This window comes from Lynx canadensis, chromosome B3 (genome assembly GCF_007474595.2).
Source record: "Lynx canadensis isolate LIC74 chromosome B3, mLynCan4.pri.v2, whole genome shotgun sequence".
NCBI classification, from domain to species: domain Eukaryota; kingdom Metazoa; phylum Chordata; class Mammalia; order Carnivora; family Felidae; genus Lynx; species Lynx canadensis.
This window is the reverse complement of record NC_044308.2, coordinates 33,154,358-33,178,156: the sequence shown is the minus strand read 5'-3', so window position 1 is coordinate 33,178,156 and position 23,799 is coordinate 33,154,358. Positions and strand designations below refer to the sequence as shown.

Genomic DNA, 23,799 nt, shown 5'->3' with positions numbered 1-23,799 from the left:
CATTTAGTGAATAGGTACTAGAACCAGCACTTGTATGTTTATTATGATGGTATGGAACTTTCCTTATTAGCTGCATCACTAATGATACATTGTTTCACAGTTAACTTTTGGGATGTGAAAATAAATTTGGTTTATCAGAAAGCAGGCTTTTGTGATGGCATTCTTCACTCTTCTATATTATAGTGATTTTTTACTAGTTAAACAGTTTAAGTGTTATTGCGGAGCATGTATGGAAAGAGGCAAATGTACCATCTTGCTATATACTATAGTGGTTAATGGGATCTCTGCTCTACCATCTCCTAGCTGAATGAACTTGGAGCAATTTCCTCCATTAGTGACTTCACCTGAAGTTACTGTGTTGTCCCTGTCTTGCTACTTATCTTACTACTTCATACATTTCAACGTTTATTTATTTTTGTGAGAGAGACAGAGCATGAAAGGGCGAGGGGCAGAGAGAGAGGGAGACACAGAATCGGAAACAGGCTCCAGGCTCCGAGCCATCAGCCCAGAGCCCGACGCGGGGCTCGAACTCACGGACGGTGAGATCGTGACCTGGCTGAAGTCGGACGCTTAACCGACTGCGCCACCCAGGCGCCCCACTACTTCATACATTTCAAGAATGTTTTTGAACATCAGTTGAGTAGGAGACATTGAGTGATGAAGAACATCAAAGAGCAGTGTGTCATACACCATTTTTTACCCTTAAGGTAATTAGAGATAACGTTTTAAGGGAATACATAAAAGGTTATTTCTCGCTCAGGTAGGAAAGGATTTATTGATGAGATGTCATTTGATTGGACTTGGGAGGGCAGGTGACATGGGAACCTGGGCATGAATTTGGCCTTTTATTCCTATTAAGTGGAAAGCTTTGAAGGTTGTTTTATGGAGAAATGTGATAAAAGGGCATTAGTGCAGGAAAAAAATTGGTGATAATATGAGCTGATTATCCATCAGCAGGATGACCCATTGGAAAACTATTTTAATATTCTAAGTAAAAGGGAAATGTTGGCTTGACTTAGGATGGTGATGGTTAATTGAATGCAAAGTATAGATGGAAGAGATGTTCAGGGGAAGTTTTAACTGTGACAGAGAATATACAAGGCTCTAGGAAACTTCTGGTAATTTGGACCATTCTATCTACTAAATACAATAGAGAAATCTGTATGATATTGGAACATCTTAAAAGTGAAGAAAATCAAAAAATAAATTTAAAAAACAAAAATCAAAAAAATCAAAAAATTAGTAAAATAGGAATAAGAGAATATGGAAATCTAGAGAGATGAGCCAAGCGTTCCAGTCTGCTTTGCCCTGGAAGTATGTTCTGATCTAGAAGAGGTAGCTGAGAGACTGAGCTGTGATTTTTGTTGACTCTTTGCTTGGGGAGAGGGGGGAAGTGGGGAAAATGTTAGAGTCTTAGGCCCACTTAGGCATGAGGATAAGGTAGGGGCACTTGGGTGGCTCATTCGGTTGAGCATCTGACTCTTGATTTCTCCTTAGGTCATGCTCTCGCAGTTTGTGGGTTTGAGCCCCGTGAGAGGCTCTGTACTGACAGTGCAGAGCTTGCTTGAGATTCTTTGTCTCTGCCCCTCCCCTGCGTGTGTTTTCTCTCTCTCTCTCTCTCTCTCTCTCTCTGTCTCTGTCTCTGTCTCTGTCTCTCTCTCAAAATAAATAAGTAAACTGAAAACAAAAAAAAAAAAGAATTTCTGGAAGAATGAGGATTAGATAAACCAGCTCATCTGAAGATTGAAGATAATATTCATGTCATCTGGGTGGTCCAGACAACTTTAAGCCTTGAATATGGATTAAGTTGGTCCTAGACTATTAATGTATCCAGGCACTTGACAGAAGCAAATATAAATCTTTTCTGGGGAAAGAACATTAAGCTCTCAAGCTATAACAAAATAAGCAAAATTCACTCAGTGAATTAATTTTAACACTACATTGGACAAAGCTAACGAGAGGTTTAGTTTGCTAAAAGATCAAACCACTATCTAAGTTAAGTACATACACTAAAAGATGGAAAATACAGAAGGAAAGTTAAGAAACATAGAGGATATAATGAGAAGATCTCATTTAGTTTTAGGAGAGAATGGCCCAGAGGCAATATATGAAGATATAATGGCTGATAATTTTCCAGAGTGGTAAAAGAAAAACATGCCACAGAATTTAAGAAACCTAACAGTTCCCATGCATAATAAATAATATTTAATTGATTCTAAGATATTTTAATGTGTTTGAAATTTGAATACATCTTTCAATTGATGGCACTTTACAGTCCAACAATATTGAAATATTGACTTATGTGAAAATTTTCCCCTCATCACTTTCTGGTAAGATCACAAAATTTCAGCACCAAAACATTTTAGGTTTCATGAAATATGGTAAAAAAATCCATATTTTGGGTGGGGGGAAATGCACGTTTTAAAACATCATAGTACAACTATAGAAACAACAGCAAAAATAGATAATCATAAAAGCAATAAGATACAAGGCAGATTACTTTCAAAAAGCAAAGATTTGTGTATATATAATGTATATAGAGAAAAAATATAGAAAGCATACATTATGTATTTTTTTTTTAATTTTTTTTTAATGTTTATTATTTTTGAGAGAGAGACAGAGACAGAGAGCAAGCAGGGGAGGGGCAGAGAGAGAGGGAGACACAGAATCGGAAGCAGGCTCCAGGCTCCGAGCCATCAGCCCAGAGCCCGACGCGGGGCTCGAACTCATGGACCGCGAGATCGTGACCTGAGCCGAAGGCAGCCGCTCAACCGACTGAGCCACCCAGGCGCCCCTATTATGTATTCTTTTAGAGGACAGCTGACTTCTTAACAGCAACAGTGGAAGTGATAGTAAGATGGATACCTCAGTATGTTGAAAGATAGTAAATGCCAATTTAGAATACTGTGTTCATGGAAAATATTTTCATAAACAGTACTATCTTTTAATTAATATAAACACCTTTATGTTGTAACTAGCCTTTGTATTTTTTTAAGTCAACATTTTAAGTTCTGTCAATGTTGAAGTTTTGAATATTAATAATTGTTATTTAATCAACTGTTTGAATATTAAGGGAAAAAATTGGGGAATGCAGCCTAAGTTGTGCTCAAGAGTAGAGTGTACAACCTTAAATGCATATATAAGGAAAGCAGTGAACTAAGCTTTCATATCGAGTCTCAAGTAATGAGCTAGATGTATCAAGATAGAAAACAAGCAACATAATAAATTTAGAGAAATTACAAGAAGAAATAACAGAGAGCAGAATTTAATAAAATAGAAAAGAAACCTATAGTAAAGGGGATCAAACCAAAAGATTAAAAAAAAAAAACTGACAACATTGACACCTTGTTGAGATTAATGAAGAAAAAGGCACAAATAACTAATATCAGAAATAAAAAAGAATATCCCTTTAGGGTGTGCCTGGGTGGTTCAGTTGGTTAAGAGTCCAACTTCGGCTCAGGTCATGATCTCCTGGTTCATGAGCTTGAGCCCCGTGTTAGGCTCTCTGCTGTCAGTGCAGAGCTCACTTCGGATCCTCTGTCTCCCTCTCTCTCTGCCCTTACCCCATTTGCATGCTTGCTCTCGCTAGCGCGCTCTCTCTCTCTCTCTCTCTCTCTCTCAAAAATAAACATTAAAAAAATGTCACTTTGAATCCTGCAGATATTTAAAAGTAATTATAACCTCATAAGATAACTGTGTCAATATTTGAAATTTTACTGAAAGGGATAAATGCTTAGAAATGTCAGTTTACTGAAATTGACATAAGAAATAAATAGAAAACCTATATGGGCTATCACTATAAACTGAAATTTTCTGTGAAGAAAAGTAAGTCCAGATAGATACATTTGGAAGTTCTGCCAACATTAAATGAAATAGTAACTCCAACTTTATATTCTCTAACCTTGTACTCTTCTAGAAAACAAAATGAGGATTACCCACCTTCTTAAGGCTGTCACAACCTTGATTCCAAAACCCAAAGAAATATTACTTGCCAGTTTCTCTCATTTACATAGATGCAAAAGTAAAACCCCAAATATTTGCAAATTGAATTCAGCAGTACATAAAAAGGATAATAACCCAGCGTTGCCAACTCCAGTTGATCCCAGGAATCCTAGGTTGGTTTAACCTGGAACAATTCAATATGGTCACTTGAACAAATTTTAATGGGAAAAACACAGTCTCAATAGATGCAAAGGAGCAGTTGCTAAAAATCAGTGTAATCATTCATGATCTTATTTATTTATTTTTAAAGCTCATTTATTTTGAGAGAGGGGGCAGAGAGAGAGGGAGAGAATCCCAAGCAGGCTTGGTGCTGCCAGCTCAGAGCCCAGCACCAGGCTTGATCTCACAAACCATGAGATCATGAACTGAGCTGAAATCAAGAGTCAGACACTTAACTGACTGAGCCACCCAGGCACCCCTCATTCTTGATTTAAAAAAAGAAGCCATTAGCAAACTAGGCACAAAAGAGAACTTTCTTAATGTAGTAAATCTGTAAACATACCTGTTGAGATATCATAGTTCATGCTGAAATGTTGAAAAGATTTCCCTTTCAGATAGAGTTCAAGACATGAATATGTATTATTTTCACTTCTGTTCTACATAATACTGAAGAAGATTCTAGCCAGTAGTATAAAAAAAGTATCACAGTTGTAAAGGAGATGATAAACAGTTCATATTCACTGATGATATGAGTTGCATATATAGCAAATCCAAAGGAATCTTAAGGGAAAAGTTGTTAAATGATTTTAGAAAGATGGTAAAAATAAATTTTATTATTTTTTTTCTCTTAGTATTTACACACATATCTTTGACCCAGTAATTCCACTCCCAGGTATATACCCAATAGAAAGAAATATGCACATCTAAATTGAAAGTCATAACTGTGCTCATAGCAGCATTATTCATAACAACTCCTACCTACAAACAACGCAAATGCCTATAGATACATGGATAATTATGGTATATTTATATAATAACTATTCAACAATGAATTCAAAAATAAATGAATTAGAGCTACAAGTGACTGTATAGATGAATCTTAAAAACCATCATCTTGAAGGGTGCCTGGGTGGCTCAGTCAGTTGAATGATTTCGGCTGATTTTGGCTCTCAGGCCATGATCCCAGGGTTGTGGGATCAAGCCCTGCATCAGGCTCTATACTGAGAGTGGAGCCTTCTTAAGATTCTCTCTCTCACTCTTTCTCTCTAAAATTAAAAATATATATAACACAAAACTATCATATTAAGTGAAAGGAAAACCTCTAAATACTTACCTCCAATATGAATTTGTTTATATGCAATTCAAAAACCAGCAAATCTAGGCCATGTTGTTTAAGGATGTATATTTAGGCAGTAAAACTATAAAGAAAAACAGGATAATGATTACCTCTCAGTGAAGAGGAGTTTGTTAATGAGAAGGAATGTTTGGAGTGTTTATGAAGTATTTGCATTATTCTAGTTCTTGTCCTGGGTTGTGGTCTTTGCATTATAAGTTTGTAAGCTGCTCATGGATATTTATGCACTTTTCTAGAATTGTGTTATCTCACAATAAAAATAATTTTTAAAACACACGCACATAGGAAAAAGAACAACCTTAAAAGGGAAGGTCCAGTTTGTTTTTGGATTGTTTTAGGATTAATAGTACCTTTGGTTACCTACAAGTAAATCAACATATTTCCAAGACAGTTTTCTCAACTGCTTTCCTAGGCTCTACTGTCATGTCTGTCCTAAACTTAACTTTGACCATGTGAACTTACTTTATCAACCTCCACTACCTTTGTGGTTCTTACCACATCAAAGCTATACTGACTTTTAAAAACCTTCCATACTTTTCACTCTATTCTAATTTTTTTTTTAATGTTTATTTATTTTTGAGACCGAGAGAGACAGAGCATGAATGGGGAGGGTCAGAGAGAGGGAGACACAGAATCTGAAGCAGGCTCCAGGCTCTGAACTGTCAGCACAGAGCCCGATGCGGGGCTTGAACTCATGGACCGTGATATCATGACCTGAGCTGAAGTCACATGCTTAACCGACTGAGCCACCCAGGCGCCCCTCACTCTATTCTACATGTCTGTACTTATTCGTCTACACTCTGTTAGGTTGCCTTTGACTGTTCAGGACCCAGTCTCCTCAAGAGCTATATTATATACAGATTCAGAGAGCATCAATAATATTTCATTCTGAGGTTGTGCTCACAGGCATTGTGTATGATTCTGTACATCACATACAATTTATATGATGCCCTTAGGATCCCCTTAATCTCTGAATTCTTAACACATTTACTGTTAAGTCATTTTAACTTCTTGAAGTTAGTTGCTATTTTCTATACTTTCCTAGCATTCTCCTCCCACCTCTTGTATACTTAGCATATCAGATTGAAGTAACTATCTATATTTTTCCTTCAGAGCCATTAACACTGCCACAAACCAGCACAGTTCCTAATATAGTTGCTTAGTATGTAAAGGAACTATGTAACAATGGATATTACATATATACTGTCTTGTATATTGTTTTTCCTTTTTTTTAATGTTTATTTTTGGGAGAGAACACAGCGTGAGCAGAGGAGGGGCAGAGAGAGAGCAGGAAACACAGAATCCGAAGCAGGCTCCAGGCTCTGAACTGGCAGCACAGAGCCCAACATGGGGCTTGAACTCACAAACTGCCAGATCATGACTTGAGCCAAAGCACATGTAACCTACTGAGCCACCCAGGCACCCTATTGTTTTGTATTTGGATGACTTACTTTTAGTGTTAGCATAGCTAGATCTTATATTTATTTTCTATTTGTTTTTAAAGGTTTTATTTTTTATAAATGTTTTTATTTTTGAGAGAGCTAGTGGGCAGGAGTAGAGAGAGAGGGAGACAGAGGATCCAAAGCGGGCCCTGCGCTGACAGCAGAGAGCCTGAATTGGGGCTTGAACTCACAAACCATGAGATCATGACCAGAGCCAAATTCGGATGCTTAACTGACTGAGCCACCTAGGCTCCCCTTAAAGATTTTATTTTTTTAATGTATATTTATTTTTGAGAGCGAGCGAGCAAGCAAACAAGCAGGGGAGGAGGAGGAGAGAGAGAAGACGACACAGAATCCTAAGCTGGCTCCAGGCTCTGACCTATCAGCACAGGGCCCAGCCCAGGGCCCCAACACAGGGCTTGAACCCATGAACCGTGAGATCATGACTGAGCCAAAGTTGAACGCTTAACCGACTGAGCCACCCAGGCACCCCTAAAGATTTTATTTTTAAGTAATCTCTACACCCAGTCTGGGGCTCAAACTCACAACCCTGAGATTAAGAGTTGCATGCTCTTCTGACTGAGCCAGTCAGGCGCCCTGCATAGTTGGATTTTAAATATACTTTTTTGTTCTAGAGGCTCTCAACATTTACAGGCTGAGGACTTCGCATTAAATATATTGGAACATTGTGAGCAAAATTATAAAATGATATCATTCAAAATGTTTTGTATATATTTTTTATATTTCTCTTTAATTGGAATCAGATCCACTATTGCATGAATCACAAGTAATTTATTTCATTTTATCTAAGTTGTGCTGCTCATGTGTAGCAGGAGGAAAGCACCACTGAGTAGAGAAGAGGCTGTAGACACTTCCCTTGCATGCACATATTTGGACAGAGGGCACAGAAGCCACTGTCTTTGTTTTCTCAGAAGTAAAAAATAGTTTAAAAAAAATAATGATACTGGTTCTTGTCATTTTGGGGGCCATAGTCTCTTTTGAGAAAATAATAAAAGCTTTGCAACTTTTCCTCCGGTGGAGGGGTACAGCGAATAAACGTGTAAATCAGTTATAAAGTTTTGGATACTGTAACATTCTTGAAGTTCCAGAGGTTTTAGGTTAGAAGAATTTGGTAAATTGAAATACTCCTAATTGAGCCAGAGAATGTGGACAGCTACCTGTGAAGGGAATAATCATTACCTTCTTAAAATGTCAGGCATAGTTTCAGATCTACCTTAAAAGTTCATATGAGAGTGAGGCATATGGCAGGCTTAGTAGAGCATGTGACTCTTGATCTTTGGTTTATGAGTTTAAGCCCCTCACCGAATTTAGATTTTACTTGAAAATAAAATCTAAGAAAAAAATAAATCATGTGAGAACAAAATTTTATTCTTCATAACAGTCTTTAGATTAGCAAAATGTTGTTGATAGTTAAAGCTGGATGATGGGTATGTGGGAGTTCAATTTACTCTTCTTTTTTGACTTTTGTATATTTAAATTTTTCTGTAATAAGTGGCGATGGGAGCCTTTGGGGAAGATGGCATAGATTATTGTGTTTCTGTTACAATTGTGCGAATTTAAGACTAGAGTTATCGTACATCTGTTTCACTGAAGTTCGTTTCTTAATATACTTGCTTTCATCATGGGTCAGAACCAGAAAGCATAAAGGATGAGGGAACAAATGGCAGAAAGTTTCTCAAAAATTATGCAGTAACATAAAGAAGAATGAAACCTTGCCATTTGCAACAATATGGTTAGAGCTCTAGAGAGTATTATGCTAAGCAAAGTAAGTCAGTCAGAGAAAGACAATTAATGTATGATTTTACTCATCTAAGGAATTAAGAAATAAAACAAACAAGCAAAGGGAAAAAAAGAGAGGCAAACCGCAAAATGACTTAACTACATAGAACAAACTGGTGGTTTCCAGAGGGGAGGTGAGGCAGGTACGGGTTAAATAGGAGATGGGGATTAAGGAGTACGCTTGTGATGAACACCAAGTGATGTTTGGAATTGTTGAATCACTATACTGTACACCTGAAACTAATACTACACTGTATGTTGACTAACTGGAATTTAAATAAAAAATGAGATTTTTGTACTGCAACTTATTTAGTAGCTTCTTTGTCAGAGTGGTTTTTTTGTTGAGCAGTAAGCAAGCTCAGGATCATGCTGTTTTGTTTTTTTGTTTGTTTGTTTGTTTGTTAGGGTGTTTTTCCCCAGTGGGAGAACAGTCTTAGAAGTCTCAAAAAGTATTTTAAAAAAATACATGACCAGTATGTTTATTCAGCTTTAAACCACATGTAACACATTAATATTACAATGAGAACTAAACTTATTTTTAGATTAGCAGAAAAAAACCCACAAAACTGAAAAAGAATTTTAATTAATGTTTATTTTTGAGAGAGAGTGAGCACACATATGCATGCATGTGAGCAGGGGAGGGGCTGGGGCATGGTATGACAGAGGATCTGAAATGGTCTCTGTGCTGACAGAACCATGAGACTCATGAACTGTGAGATCATGAACTGAGCCAAAGTCGGATGCTTAACTGACTGAGCCACCCATGCACCCCAAATCACAAAACTTTTTTTTTTTTTAATGTTTATTTTTTTTTGAGAGAAAGAGTGCAGGAACAAGTAGGGGAGGGGCAGAGAGAGAGGGAGACACAGAATCTGAAGGAGGCTTCAGGCTCTGAGTTGTCAGCGCAGAGCCTGATGCGGGGGCTCAAACTCACGAGCCATGAGATCGTGACCTGAGCTGAAGTTGGACACTTAATCAACTGAGCCACCCAGGCACCCCAAATGACGAAACTGTTAAAGCAAGTTCTTATAGACATGTATAAGTCCTCATTAGATTTGTTTTCTTATGAGGGCCAAAAGTTTTCCTTAGAAGAAAAGATTTTCTATTCTTCAGTCCATCCCTTTCTATCCCTAAGTTTTAGTTTTTTACCTAGTAGAGGTTCATAATGTGTGCCAGTCATCTTATGTTCCGATTTTAGTCCTTCTTTTGAAAGAATACCTTTAAAAACCACATTCTACTTTAAGAACCCTTTTTTAAATTTAAATTTTTATCAAAGTAACACATCTACAGTTAAGTGAGAACTGTTTGCTTCAATATTTCTTAATAGCATGTCTATAGTACCATACTGTACTGCATCTACTGGTTTCTTTCTATGGAATATGAGTTTCTGAAACTAATGTCTATATGTGGGAAAGCCGCCTCTCCTAGTCTGTTTACTGTGGTTCAGTTTTACTGTTCTAAGACTCCTTTCCATGCCCAGCGATTATTTTTGCTTTTCATTAATATGATAACAGTTCTTATCCATCCATATGATTTAAACAAACTTAAGCTATTCCTTTGCTCCTTTGACCTTTTGTCTAAGTATACTTTTTCTAAAATTGGAAAACTGACACCATCAGAAGCAGGTTAATGGGACCCAAAGAATAGTTGAAATTGTAATTCCTAGAAGAGATGTTGGTGTCACAGACCTTTTTTGCTTTATGAGAACTATAGTTAATTAAGGTACAGAGTAATTGTGACTGTTCTGTCGCCTTTTGAAATTGAAGTCTGGTACCCATAAAATGCCACATGAAAATATTGAAGCAAAATGATTTGGTTATTTAGAAGTAAAAGTGTGTGTATATGCATATTTATACATGGATATATATATATATATATATATATATATAATGTATTTGTGTACATTATCATATATGTGTGTACTTTCGTTCCCTCTCAGACTTAACAGCAATAAGATAATTGACTTGTTATAAATATGTATTGGAAGCATTAAAAAACCTGTAAGGAGGATTGAACTTTAACAGCCTAAAAATATGCAATAGAAAAGCCCACCGTATAACTTTAAATTAACTTAACCTTTTTGCTTTTCTGATTCTGTTGTGAAAATAAGTTCTTCAACAGTGGTCTATTTATGAAATGTGCAGCTGTAGGGGCTTTTAAGATAAACCCCTAATGGCAAAATTAAATATTGAAATGGTAAACAATGATGCCACCATCATTGAAAATTCAAAAAGCAACAATTTCCAGCTATGTACCCTATCAGCATGTCTCCTCTCCCCACAATCAGACATAGTTGTTAGGCTGTAACTGTTAGCACCTTGAAATTTAATTCAAATTGTTTGCTATATTTCTGTCTAGAAGTCAAGTAAGATGAAAAATTTAAGATCTAGGTATTCTGTCTGGAAAGTTGGCTAATTAAGTACCAATTTGCTTAACTATATTTCTGTAAAAACACTGAATGAACAGAAAGAATCCTAGAGAGAAAAGAGGATTTAAAAATCTCTGCTGAGAAACCTCTCCAGTTGCCCTTCTAACAATCTTAATCTGGAGAAATCTAGGCCATGTGAGAGAGAAGGTGGGGATACTCTTAATTGTGCTCTTCCTGACCGAGGAGGGCCTGCACCAGAGGAAAAACCACACGGCTATTCTTATTTTTATTTTCACTTCAATTCTTATTTTTATCACATGAATGGTTTTCTCAAAAGGGTGGGTGGCAGGAGTTGCAGGAAAAGAGGGAAGCAATGTCCTAGGATAAGCTTTGCAGCTGTTTGGTAAAGTCATTGAAGCAGACAGAAATACGTGTTAACTGATTAAACAAGATACCTGAGCTGCAGTACTTCACCCTGAATCAGTCAGTCTCTTTTCATTTTGGCCTGTTTTACATGAGGGAAGATGTATGTAAAAGCTGGCATACTAGCAATAGTGACCAGGTAAATGGGAGTTAAGAATCCACCCATACTCTTGAGCACGTAGTCCTTAATAAAACAATAAAACAATCAAAATTAGAAAGAAGAAGCAGGATGCCTCGGTGGCTCAGTCGGTTAAATGTGTGACTTTGGCTCAGGTCATGATCTCACGGTTCGTGAGTTCGAGCCCCACATCAGGTGTCCATACTGACAGCCCAGAGCCTGGAGCCTGCTTCAGATTCTGTGTCTCCCTCTCTCTCTCTGCCCCTTCCCCACTTGCGCTCTATCTCTCACTCTCAAAAATAAATAAACATTAAAAAAATTTAAGGGGCGCCTGGGTGGCTCAGTTGGTTGAGCATCTGACTTTGGCTCAGATCATGAACTTACTGTTGGTGAGTTCAGGCCCCACATTGGGATCTATGCTGACAGCTCAGAGCCTGGAGGTTGATTCACATTCTGTGTTTCTTTCTTTCTCTCTCTCTCTCTCTCTCTCTCTCTCTCTCTCTCTCTCTGCCCTTCCCCCATTCATGATCTGTCTGTGTTAAAAATAAAGATTTAAAAAATTTTTTTTAATTTAAAAAAAAAGAAGCTTCTCTGTTCTCTTAAGGAAATTAAAATACACATAGACTCTGTGAGATGAAGGATCAAAGATGAATTGATAAAACAACAGAACAAGATAAAAAGGAAGCTGAGAAAAGTAAGAAAAAAAGGACACGTAATAATCCCGCAGAACTTGAAATCACATTGGGAACAGCAAGAAACAGAGCAGACACTATGGCAAATAGAGCTACATACGACAGGAAAAGGACAAAGAAGGAATTAGCAGATGGTAGACAGGAGGACAAATTAACAAAGACTGGGTACAAATCCACCAGGACACAGTCTTAATAACTAAAAAGAATCTTGAAGTAATTGAGGCCTAAATGGCATTTCAAAAAAAAAAAAAAAAAAAACAAACCTGAAAGCTAAGAGAAAGCCCATAGAACGAATAGATTTCAAGAAAGAAGAAAGAAAACAAAATTACATATATGCTAGGTGAAAAAGGATTTGAGTTATAAAATGAGAAAAATTATTTTGACCACGGACTTTGATAACAGCAGGTATCAGAGGGAAATGGATATTGTCAATATAAAGAATATTGGGAGATGGGGGGCAGATCTTGGCCAAAGTGAGCATTTGAGTTATGTGTAAGTAATTAGGTAATCAGGTTAACAATCAGGTTAAGGAACAAAAAACAGTTTTTATTATCTTGAAAGAAAAGTTATATAATATAAAAATAATGTAATTAGTGAAACAATTACATAAAATGATAATCAACTAGGAAAAGCTCCAGGAATTTCCAAACAAAACCCCAGAGGGTTACGTGTCAGGTCATATTAACGACACTCAATATATTAAAGTTGACAACTGAAGAACTAGGCTTGGTGTGCCCCTAGATGGCTCAGTCGATTGAGCATCCCGACTCTTGATTTTGGCTTAGGTCATAATCCCAGGTTTGTGGGATTGGGCTCCGCGTTGGGTTCCGTGCTGGCAGTGTGCAGCCCACTTGGGAATTTCTCCCTCTCCCTCTGCACCTCCCCTGCTTGCACACACACACACACACACACACACACACACACACACACACCTCGCTCTCTTAAAAAGAAAAAAGAAAGAAATTTTTTAAAAATAGGCCTAAGTGCAGATTTTAAGTTACATTTAGTGAAAATAAATTAGATTTCAGTATTTTCCAGATAACCATTACAGAGTCGTTGTAGACCATGTAATCAGTAAAAATAGAAACAAAAAGAAGCCAATTTTTAAAATGTTACATTTCGTATAAAATGGAACTTAAATAAAAGAAAAAGATTTCTAGGACCACTATGTCCAACAGTATGAATGGATTCTTCACCTTTCCATTCTGCTTACCTGGGCAGTATTTGAAAATTCTCTGAAGGCTTCTACAATGTATCAAAAAGCTTATAGTCTTTCTTTAAGAAATACATTTAAAGCAGGGGCACCTGGGTGGCTTAGTTGGTTAAGCATCCAACTCTTGGTTTTGGCTCAGGTCATGATCTTAGAGTTCATAAGTTCAAGCCCCACCTTGGGCTCTGTGCTGCAGCATGGAGCCTGCTGGATTCTCTCTCTCCCTCTGTCTGTGCCCCTTCCCCCGCTTGCTCACTCTCTCAAAATAAATAAACTTAAATTAAAAAAAAGTAATGCCTAAAGCAAAGAAATTCAAATTTGTTATATGGATTATCTTTAAGAAGTTACTCTAAGTCAGTTACTCTTTAAAAAGCAATCGAGTGATTATAATATTCTTCTAGACACAGGTGCTACAGTAGTAATAAAATAGTACTGATGGGATTTACATCTTGGCAGAGAAAGCATAAATGATTATGGAGTTGGTCATGTGATAAGTGTTGTGCAGGAGTACAGAGTTCCGTGAGGATGTTATACAGGGAACCTTACCTAATTTGGGGGTTTGCAGTGGGGAGAAACTGAGGGTTAAGTTGAGACCTACAGGTAGGAGGAAGTGTTTAGGGTAGTTGAAACACCCTTCAGTAAATAGCCATTTTAATTTAAATGAAATGGAATCCCTGCTTGATTCCTTACTACAAAAAATTTCCTTGTGAATCAACAGTTTTAATGGAAACAGTTTAAGCCTATATAAGTCATGGATGAATTTTTATAATCTTTAGGTTTAGGGATCTTGCAAAGCTTGATATGAAATCCAGTACCCACAACAAGATTGTATGGTCAGTATGCCTACATAAAAATTAAAAGTGGCAATTAAACACCATTAAACAAGTTGAGGGCAAGTTAGAAACTGGAGGAAGAAAGCAATGCAGGAGACAAAGGGTTGTTCTTCCTGTTGATACACTGAACTCATAAATTAATGGTAAGATCTTCATAGAAAAATAAAATATGTTCAGCCTCACTGATAAAGAAATGTAAGTTAAGTCTAGATATTTCTCTCTCTATCAGATGGGCCAAGGTTTTAAAGTAGAATTACTTATGTGGAACATCTAACTGTCCCCTAGTATAAGGCTGGTTAGGTAAATTATAGCTACAGTGGAATATTATGCAACAATGAAAAACAATGTTCATTGACAAAGATGTCTTAACATATTGTTTACTGAAGGTTATAAATCTGGAGTAGATTTTATTTATATGAAATTACAGACATGTCTGTGTATGCAGAGATTGCTGTTTAGAATGATCACCAAAGTGTTAGGAGTTAGTCGTTTCATGTAGTCAAGTTTGGATGGCAGAAGTTTGTCTCTTTTTTTTTTTTTTTTTTAATTTTTTTTTTTTCAACGTTTATTTATTTTTGGGACAGAGAGAGACAGAGCATGAACGGGGGAGGGGCAGAGAGAGAGGGAGACACAGAATCGGAAACAGGCTCCAGGCTCTGAGCCATCAGCCCAGAGCCCGACGCGGGGCTCGAACTCACGGACCGCGAGATCGTGACCTGGCTGAAGTCGGACGCCCAACCGACTGCGCCACCCAGGCGCCCCCAGAAGTTTGTCTCTTAATGTGAGCATGAATATTTTTTCTGACAATGTGTTTAATTGGTTTACCTGTTCATATTTAGTGTTAGCTTCATATGCTTTCTGCTTTTGAGATAAAACTTGATATCTTAGGTTTTCTCAGAAGTAATTAGTAGGAAAGCATTTTATTTTCTGCTCTATATATTTTGATTAGCTAAATCATCATTAACAGCTTTAACTTTATATGAGTTCCCCTTTTATAATGTATGGACATTTTGATTAATAATTTGATCATTTTACTGAAACATACTGTAGTCAAAGTATTTATAAAAAGATATTTATTAGTCTAAGGAGAGTGATTTGTTCTCATTTGAGTGATTTCCTGGATTTACTTTCCATAGCAAGTGCTTTGACACAAAGCTTGAACAAGACCTGCATTTAAAAAAATGGAAATCTCTTTTGAGTATCACTTATTTTTTAACTTGAGAGACTCCTGTTTGTATGTAAAGAACACTGTAGTTATTGACACCTAGGCTTTATAAGCTAAAAAGTAATTGACCAGATTTTTCATTAGTTATATTGATTTACAGATTGCAATTTTTTGTATCTATTGCTTGTCCCTTTAGAATATTAAGATATTTGGGGAGGCCAGCAACCATGTCTCATCTGGATTGATGGGAAATACTGTGCTAAGTATTTGCCACTGTCTTCTGTTAAGAAATCTGCAGGGGCGCCTGGGTGGCTCAGTCAGTTAAGCGTCCGACTTCGACTCAGGTCATGATCTCACAGTTCGTGGGTTCGAGCCCCGCGTCAGGCTCTGTGCTGACAGCTCAGAGCCTGGAGCCTGCTTCGGATTCTGTGTCTCCCTCTCTCTCTGCCCCTCCCCTGCTCATGCTCTGTCTCTCTCTGTCTCAAAAATAAATAAACATTGGGGCACCTGGGTGGCGCAGTCGGTTAAGCGTCCGACTTCAGCCAGGTCACGATCTCGCGGTCCGTGAGTTCGAGCCCCGCGTCGGGCTCTGGGCTGATGGCTCAGAGCCTGGAGCCTGTTTCCGATTCTGTGTCTCCCTCTCTCTCTGCCCCTCCCCTGTTCATGCTCTGTCTCTCTCTGTCCCAAAAATAAATAAACGCTGAAAAAAATAAATAAATAAATAAACATTAAAAAAAAAAGAAAGAAATCTGCAGTTCACTTGAAGCTCTATAAATCATACTTGGCATTCTGTGCTCTTGATACTAGATGGTGAGCTACTTAGGTATATTTAGAAACCTGTTGAAACCTGTATGAAAGGCTAATATATAGATTATTTGATATAAAAACATTTTAAGGTATAGTTTTTTGTTTCCTCCTTCCACCCTTTGCCTAGTTAGTTAAAAATTACTTTAAGAGAATAATTAGAAAGCAAATATATTTTGTAGAATGAGACACATGTAAATGATTTGTGGGGTAAGATATGCTTTGCAGATAGTTTACTTGCTAATATATTTAAGTTGGTGTAACTAAAATTATTAATAAAATTACTTGTATAAAATACAACCTAGCCTTTTAAAAATACCACTACTCTTTATAAGGTACCATCAGAGATAGTAACAACTTTCATTCTTAAGTTTTACTTGTAGTACTATTAAAATAGTAATAGCCTTGGGGCGCCTGGGTGGCGCAGTCGGCTAAGCGTCCTACTTCAGCCAGGTCACGATCTCGCGGTCCGTGAGTTCGAGCCCCGCGTCAGGCTCTGGGTGGATGGCTCGGAGCCTGGAGCCTGTTTCCGATTCTGTGTCTCCCTCTCTCCCTGCCCCTCCCCCGTTCATGCTCTGTCTCTCTCTGTCCCAAAAATAAATGAAAATGTTGAAAAAAAAAATTAAAAAAAAAAAATAGTAATAGCCTAACCTTCCAGGATAATAACAAAGACCAAAACAGCAACAAAAGCTCAAACTGCTTTCATATATATATATATATATATATATATATATATATATATGAATTTTTTTTTTTTTGCTACAGTTTGTAGCCATATACCTCATTTCCTCTGAGCAAAAAAAGGTTATGATTTGGGTTTATTTTAATTCAGTTCATTTCTGTTCCCTATAGAAAATCAGGTTTTTGGAGAGCTCTAACAGTGTGCTATTGCTGGGCTCTCATCCTTTCTGTTTAAATAATGCAGGTACTTTGATGGAAACCTGGAGAAGCTCTTTGCTGAGTGTCATGTAATTAATCCAAGTAAAAAGTCTCGAACACGCCAGATGAATACAAGGTCATCAGCACAGGATATGCCTTGTCAGATCTGCTACTTGAACTACCCTAACTCGGTGAGTATCTGGTAGTTTAAGGCCAGCACTGACTCTTAGTTTCAGAGGGTAAATCAACTTTCATTATTTAAACAAAGGGAGATCTGGGAGTTTGGGATTGTATTGTAGTAAAACAGTAACCTATCAGAATATTAAGGATAAAGGAAAGGAAGAGGAAGAATAGAGCTTGTTCTTTCCCCTTCCTTCCCTGTTTGCTTTTTAAGCAGCAACTTGTCCAGGTTGTCATTACATACCTAAATCTATTCTGAGTTCATTTTACTATCATGGGAGAATTGTTCAATAGGTGGGCAGTGAATAGAATAATTTTTCATCCAAAATAAAAGAGATTTAAAACTAACATTTAAAAATATCCAAAACACTTATAAAATATCTTTAATAGCATTTTACTATGGAGCTTTCAGGATTTTTCATAACCAAAGATTTTCACTTATGCAGATCCATTCTAATGGAGATTCTTAAATATAGCAAGTGGTAACAGAGTTGGAGCAGACACTAGGACCAATTAATTGATGTTTCTCTTCAGTAAAAGTATCCCTCTTAAAACCTGTTGAATTTAGGTGATTTACTTTGGCATGTCTAGTAAAGAATTTTAGGCTTAAACATAATCTTTGTATGAAGTCCTTACTTTATTAGTAACCATAGAAAAATAATATTTGTGGCATAAATGTAGTTAGTCTCTTGGAATTCACCTCTAAGATGTTTTAAGATATCTAAGAAATAATTTAATTCTATAAAAATAACTACCTTATTCAAACTCTTCCTAATAATTACTATATACAAAGTCTTTGTCAACAGTATTACATATTTTAACATATTGAAGGTTTTTCATTGTTTTTCTCTGAGGTTTCTATGTATCTCTGTAGAGGCCCATTTGAAGGGAACTAATTTGTGCACACGTAAAAGTGCTTAGAAAAGAGGTTTTAAAAGAAAGTAATTAAGTACTCTTAGAGAAATAGAACAGAATGGAAATAATTTCGTAGGTAAGGTGTTGAGTTGAATTTCCAAGTTCTCAAGTTAGATCATAGCTCTAATGCTAACTTTTTGACTTTACATAGTAAATTATTAAATCTCACTGGGTTGGAGTTCTTTTTATCTTTCAAATGAGTTGGATAAGATATTTTTTCAAGTCTCTACTATTCTGAGGATGGTATAATATGCTTCTTTAAATCACAATCTTAATTTGAGCATTTAAAAAAACAAACAACATTAATATTAAAAATACATTAAATTCATGTTTTGACCATTTTATTATTGGTCTCTAACAGATTCTCTTTACCAGTTGACATTTGTATGGTTCATAAAAGTTTCTGTGAAATAATACTGAAACCCAAGGAATTTGTCCCAGATCATTCAGGGTTTCCTTATTTCCTGGCATTTCTCTTCCTGCTCTGTATAACCAGATCTTCTGTAGTTTAAATCTTAAATGTAATTTGAGTACTGAAACTAGCTGCTTACAAATATCCCCTATAACTTTCTCAGTGCCCTTGGTATTGTCTAACTGTCTCAACAAATTAGAATAAAAACCATGACTGGAGATTTGCATAGTAAATTTTGCTTACACTTGTAACTAGAAGGCCTGCTATTTACTTACTCATTTTTTTCAACACACTATTCTAAGTGTTAGAAACACAATGGAGCATCAAGGCATAATGCCTGCCTCATGTAATTTATAGGTTAACTAGATGGAAAAGTAAAATGACATATTCAGAAAGAATGGTAAGCACTTTAGTAGGACATGATACTGTGGGAACATGTTGGAGAGAGACACCTAACCCAGTTTTAGATAAGGGAGAATTGCCCACTGAAATTGACCTCTGAAATAACCTCTGGAAGTGTGATAGTTAGGTGAGCCATCAAAATGTGGCAATACAGAAGCCAAAGGAAGAGAATGTACTTGTAAGAAACATTGCTAAAATCTTCAGAGAAAAGAATTGAAGAGTGACTTTGGAATTAACAACATGAAGTTTACTGATGATACTGGAAAGTTAAATTTAAGTGTTGTGGTAGGATGGAAAACCATACTGCATGACCTGAAGAGTCATTGATTTGAAGGTGGGAAAGGAAGTAGAGGCAATAAATATGAACAAATTGCTCTTTAAAGGAAGTCTGGCTACGGAAGTGATAGGACAAAAAAACAAACCACAACATGGTTTGGAAAGTAAGTTAAAGATTGTTATGGAAACTGTGCCAAGCATTATGAAAAATACAGTGTAATAAAACTAGGACTTTTTTTTCATAATATTTAGACTAATATATAAAGATAATTTTAACCTTTTCAGTTTTGCAAGTAAATGTCACCTGAGACTCCATTAAAGCTTTAATTGGATGATTTTTTTTTTTTACCTCTGTTGTACAACTCCCATGTTTCAATTTCCACTGCTATCTTCAAACACTGATACTTGCCTTTTATTTAGTATATTTCTTCAATACCTTTATCCTTCCAGAAAGCAACTTTAGCTTTATAGTGCCATATGCAAACAAATTTTTTAAACAAATGCTTTGGTTGCGTAGGTTATAGCACTTTGGAGTAACTATCGTGGGTGATCTCTCCTTTAAAAACGGTTTCCAGAGACTCACAGGCACTTTAAAATTCATAAAGTCCCCCATCCCCCAACCCCTTGTGTGCGGCCAATTCAGGGGTTTCTTAGCCCTGGCAACATTCACTTTATAATAATGTTGCTTTGAATTAGAGCGTAAGATCTATCTTTATTAACTCTCCCACTCTACTAGGAAGTATACTTTGAGCTATGATATCTCATTTTTAAGTAAATAATTTGTATATTCTAAGAATCAGATATGTTAAAGGTAATTTTGAAGATTATAAGGATAGTCCACTCTCTCATCCCTTACCCCCTCACTCTGAATCTTTGTGCTGGGAACACTGAAAACATCTGATCTAAGTCCAACCCTGTATTCCTTTTTAACTGATTCCATTTTATAGATGAGGGAGCTGATGCCCTGATTATTCAGTTTTTGTAAACATAATGGCTTTAACTTTAGAGATTATTTGTCCAACTTCTGATGGAGGAAAGATAATTCTTAATGTACTTACTGCTGTTTGACATTAGTTGCCAAGTATGTAAAATGGCAGGGATAAATAAACCCTTTAAGAGTGTTTAATCTTTCAGTTCTTTTTTAAGGGGCCATTAATTTGTTTTACATAATATTTCATGTGTATGTAGTGTATTCTGAGTCAGATTTATTTATGATATACACAGGCATAAGTTTGATAAGATCCCTTGAGTCAGGGAAAGGTTGAGGGACCCAAGTAGATAATAAGCACGAGATAGTAAAGGAATAGAGATACGTGAAAGTAGGAGGAGGGAAAGGGAAATGCAACAGAATGATGATACTCAGATATATCCATAATGATGACACTGCTCTTGAGCACAATAAATGCGTTTATACCACAGGTTAGTTTTTGTTTTATCTTTAGACGTGTGTGTGATTTATTTTCTAATTTATCTTGTTTAGCATTGTTTAGCATCTAATTAAAATGTATAGTATCTAATAAAAAAATATATTGAAAAGAAGCCTTTAAAGAATAAAAAGCTTTCTTTATATCTTATAATGATCCCTGGTCCAGAAGTTTCAAAGGTAGAGATGTTACTTGCAGTGATCACTTAGTAACCATTGTGACCTTCAGTCTCTCATTCTCAAGGATTCTTATTTGAAAAAAGAAAACATATGAGGATGCATATGTGTTTTTAAGTTACGAATATAACATTTTAGAATTGTTGATCTTTTACTCTGCTATATTTGTCCTTTATAGAATGCTCCTTCTCATTGTAGCCTTGAAAATCATATGCTCTCCATTAGTGATCAGGCAACAAATTAGTGCCAGATCTCCTTTAGCAGTGGGGAGTAATGAGAATAGATTCTTTTGTTTGTTTCCAGATTTTTTTTTTTTAATGTATGAGAATACTGATTTCCAAAATATTTACCTTCACTTCCTCTGTGAATGAGTCAGAATAATTGTCAGTCCGAATAGCACTGTATTTTAAACTGGGTAAATATTTTCTGTCTTTTAGGACACTGATAGATTTTTTTTTCCCCCATGTCTGCTTCTGGGCATTCTTTATATAGTTGATATGCCGTAGTGTAGAATTTTGCATCCTGACTATTGGTATCTTATGTCATAAGCAACATCAGAAATTTCATGAGCACTTTTCAAATAACAGCTAATTAGAAAATGGAATGGAATTCAAAATATTATGTGAGCCACAAAAAGAATAAAAGAGCTAGAAGTAAACTTGGCAAGAAATGTGAAAGCTCTATTATGAAGAAAACTTGAAATACTAACAGAGATAAAAAGATGACTTGAGTGTCTGGAAAAATAGAATAATAGTAAAATATTGAGAAAAAAATAACAACTAGATTGATGGGGACAGGGAGGAACTAGTCCTACCTAATATAAGAATAGTCAGTGCAGTGGAACAAGATAGAGTCAAATATGTGTGAGAATTTGGTGTATTATAAAAGGGGGCATTTCAAATCAGGTGGGTTCAGAAAATGGCATTGGAACAACTTGGTTGGTATCTGGAGTAGAATCTTAAATTTCTTCCTAACTCCTTATATTAAAGTTAATTGATGTAGAAGCCAGAAATTGTAAAAGTAATACACTTTGCTACATATCAATAAGTAGAGAGCTTCTGCATGACAAAACGGGAACATTCAGATTCGAAACTGAAAAATATTTGCCACACCTATAAATGGTCAATTTTCTAAGTAGGTGAAAATCCCCACTAAATCATTAAAGGGCGGGGGGGAACCCAGTGGAAAAATGGGAAAAATAGGTGAAGAGAGTGCACAGTAAAAGAAATGTAGAGCCTTAAATCTTTTTTCAAATGCTTAATCTCATAATAAAATAAAATCAAAATTGATGAAGATAATTCATTTTCACCTGTCAGATTTGCAGAGATCAGGGAATTTGATACTATGTTGACATGGGTATTGTAAAACCAGGTTCTCTTAGTACAGTATAAATTGCTGCAACCTCTTTGAATGAAGTGTGGTAATAATCTATTAAAGTGTAAATGTGTACCTTTTATAATGTCACTTGTAAAAATTTGTCCCAAGGTGAATTTGCATGATCACAATGATGTGTGTATGTGTGTGTGTGTATGTATGTGTGTGTGTATATATATATATATATATGTATATATATATATACATATACATATATATATACATATATATATACGTATACATATATAGCCAATGCGGTAGCATGGCGGCAAAAAAAAAAGAAGGTCTAAATGTCCTTTAATTGTGGACTGTTTAAATAAATTATGGTACCTTCATACAGAATGTAGAAAGAGGTGGACCCACGTGTACTAATGTAGAACCACATAAGAAACCTATTAAATAATAATAAACCAAGATGCAGAAGAGAGTGTGTGTTACTCTTTGTGTGTGTGTGTATACCTGTGTACATTAGAACATCTCTGAAAGAATATGTAAAATAATGGTAATAGTCATTACTTTTAGGTAGAGAAGTAGAGGAAAAGTGTAAGAATAAAGGAGACTTATTTTCAACATAAATTCATACTGTTAAATAATTGTTTTTGACCATGAGCCTATATTACCTATTCACTTAAAAATAATTTCAAGTAAAGGGGCGCCTGGGTGGCGCAGTCGGTTAAGCGTCCGACTTCAGCCAGGTCACGATCTCGCGGTCCGTGAGTTCGAGCCCCGCGTCAGGCACTGGGCTGATGGCTCAGAGCCTGGAGCCTGTTTCCGATTCTGTGTCTCCCTCTCTCTCTGCCCCTCCCCCGTTCATGCTCTGTCTCTCTCTGTCCCAAAAATAAATAAACGTTGAAAAAAAAAATAATTTCAAGTAAATATTATAACATATTCTTAGTGACCATTTGTCCTTTTACAATACTGTCCTCAAGACACTTGCTAAAGTACTTGCTTAATATTGCATTATAGAAAATAATATACTTCTTATAACCATCCCTCAAATTAATAGTATTTCAACTCATGTAAGTAATACTAGATTAGACCAAAATGTTACTATTATTCTTAGCTATCTGAATAATCTTTCTGGTTTCCATAAGATTTTGATTATCTTGGTAAGCAACATTCCATGCAACTCTATGAAGTCCTATATTTGTGTGAAATTTTTGGTAACAGTTTTGAGATAATAACTCACATACGATACAGTTCACTTACTTAAAGTGATTTTTAGGGGTGCCTGGGTGGCTCAGGTCATGATTTTGCAGTAGACGACTTCAAGCCCCGCATCAGGCTCTGTGCTGACAGCTCAGAGCCTGGAGCCTGCTTCCGATTCTGGGTCTCCCTCTCTCTCTGCCCCTCCCCACTCATGCTGTGTCTCTCTCTGTCTCAAAAATTAACAAACAGTAAAGAAAAAAAAATTTTTTAAGTGCTTTTTAGTATAGTTGCAGAGTTGTTGCAGTCACTATCACAGTAAACTTTAGAATATTTTCATCACCCTGAAAAGAAATCTCATAAACTTTTACAGTCACTTCCCTCCCTGCCGCCTGCCACCCGACCCTTGGCAACCACTAATCTACTCTGTCTGTGAATTTGCCTATTCTGGACCTTTTGTATAC

At 36.3% G+C, this 23,799-nt stretch overlaps 1 protein-coding gene across 1 annotated transcript in view; it reads left to right on the top strand.

Moving 5' to 3' along the window:
- ARIH1 (ariadne RBR E3 ubiquitin protein ligase 1) overlaps positions 1–23,799 on the top strand; it is a 121,014-nt gene that overhangs the window by 57,817 nt on the left and 39,398 nt on the right. The window contains exon 3 of the mRNA XM_030317767.1: positions 17,077–17,221. Coding sequence (XP_030173627.1) covers positions 17,077–17,221 — 145 coding nt within the window. The remainder of the gene's footprint in view (positions 1–17,076; positions 17,222–23,799) is intronic.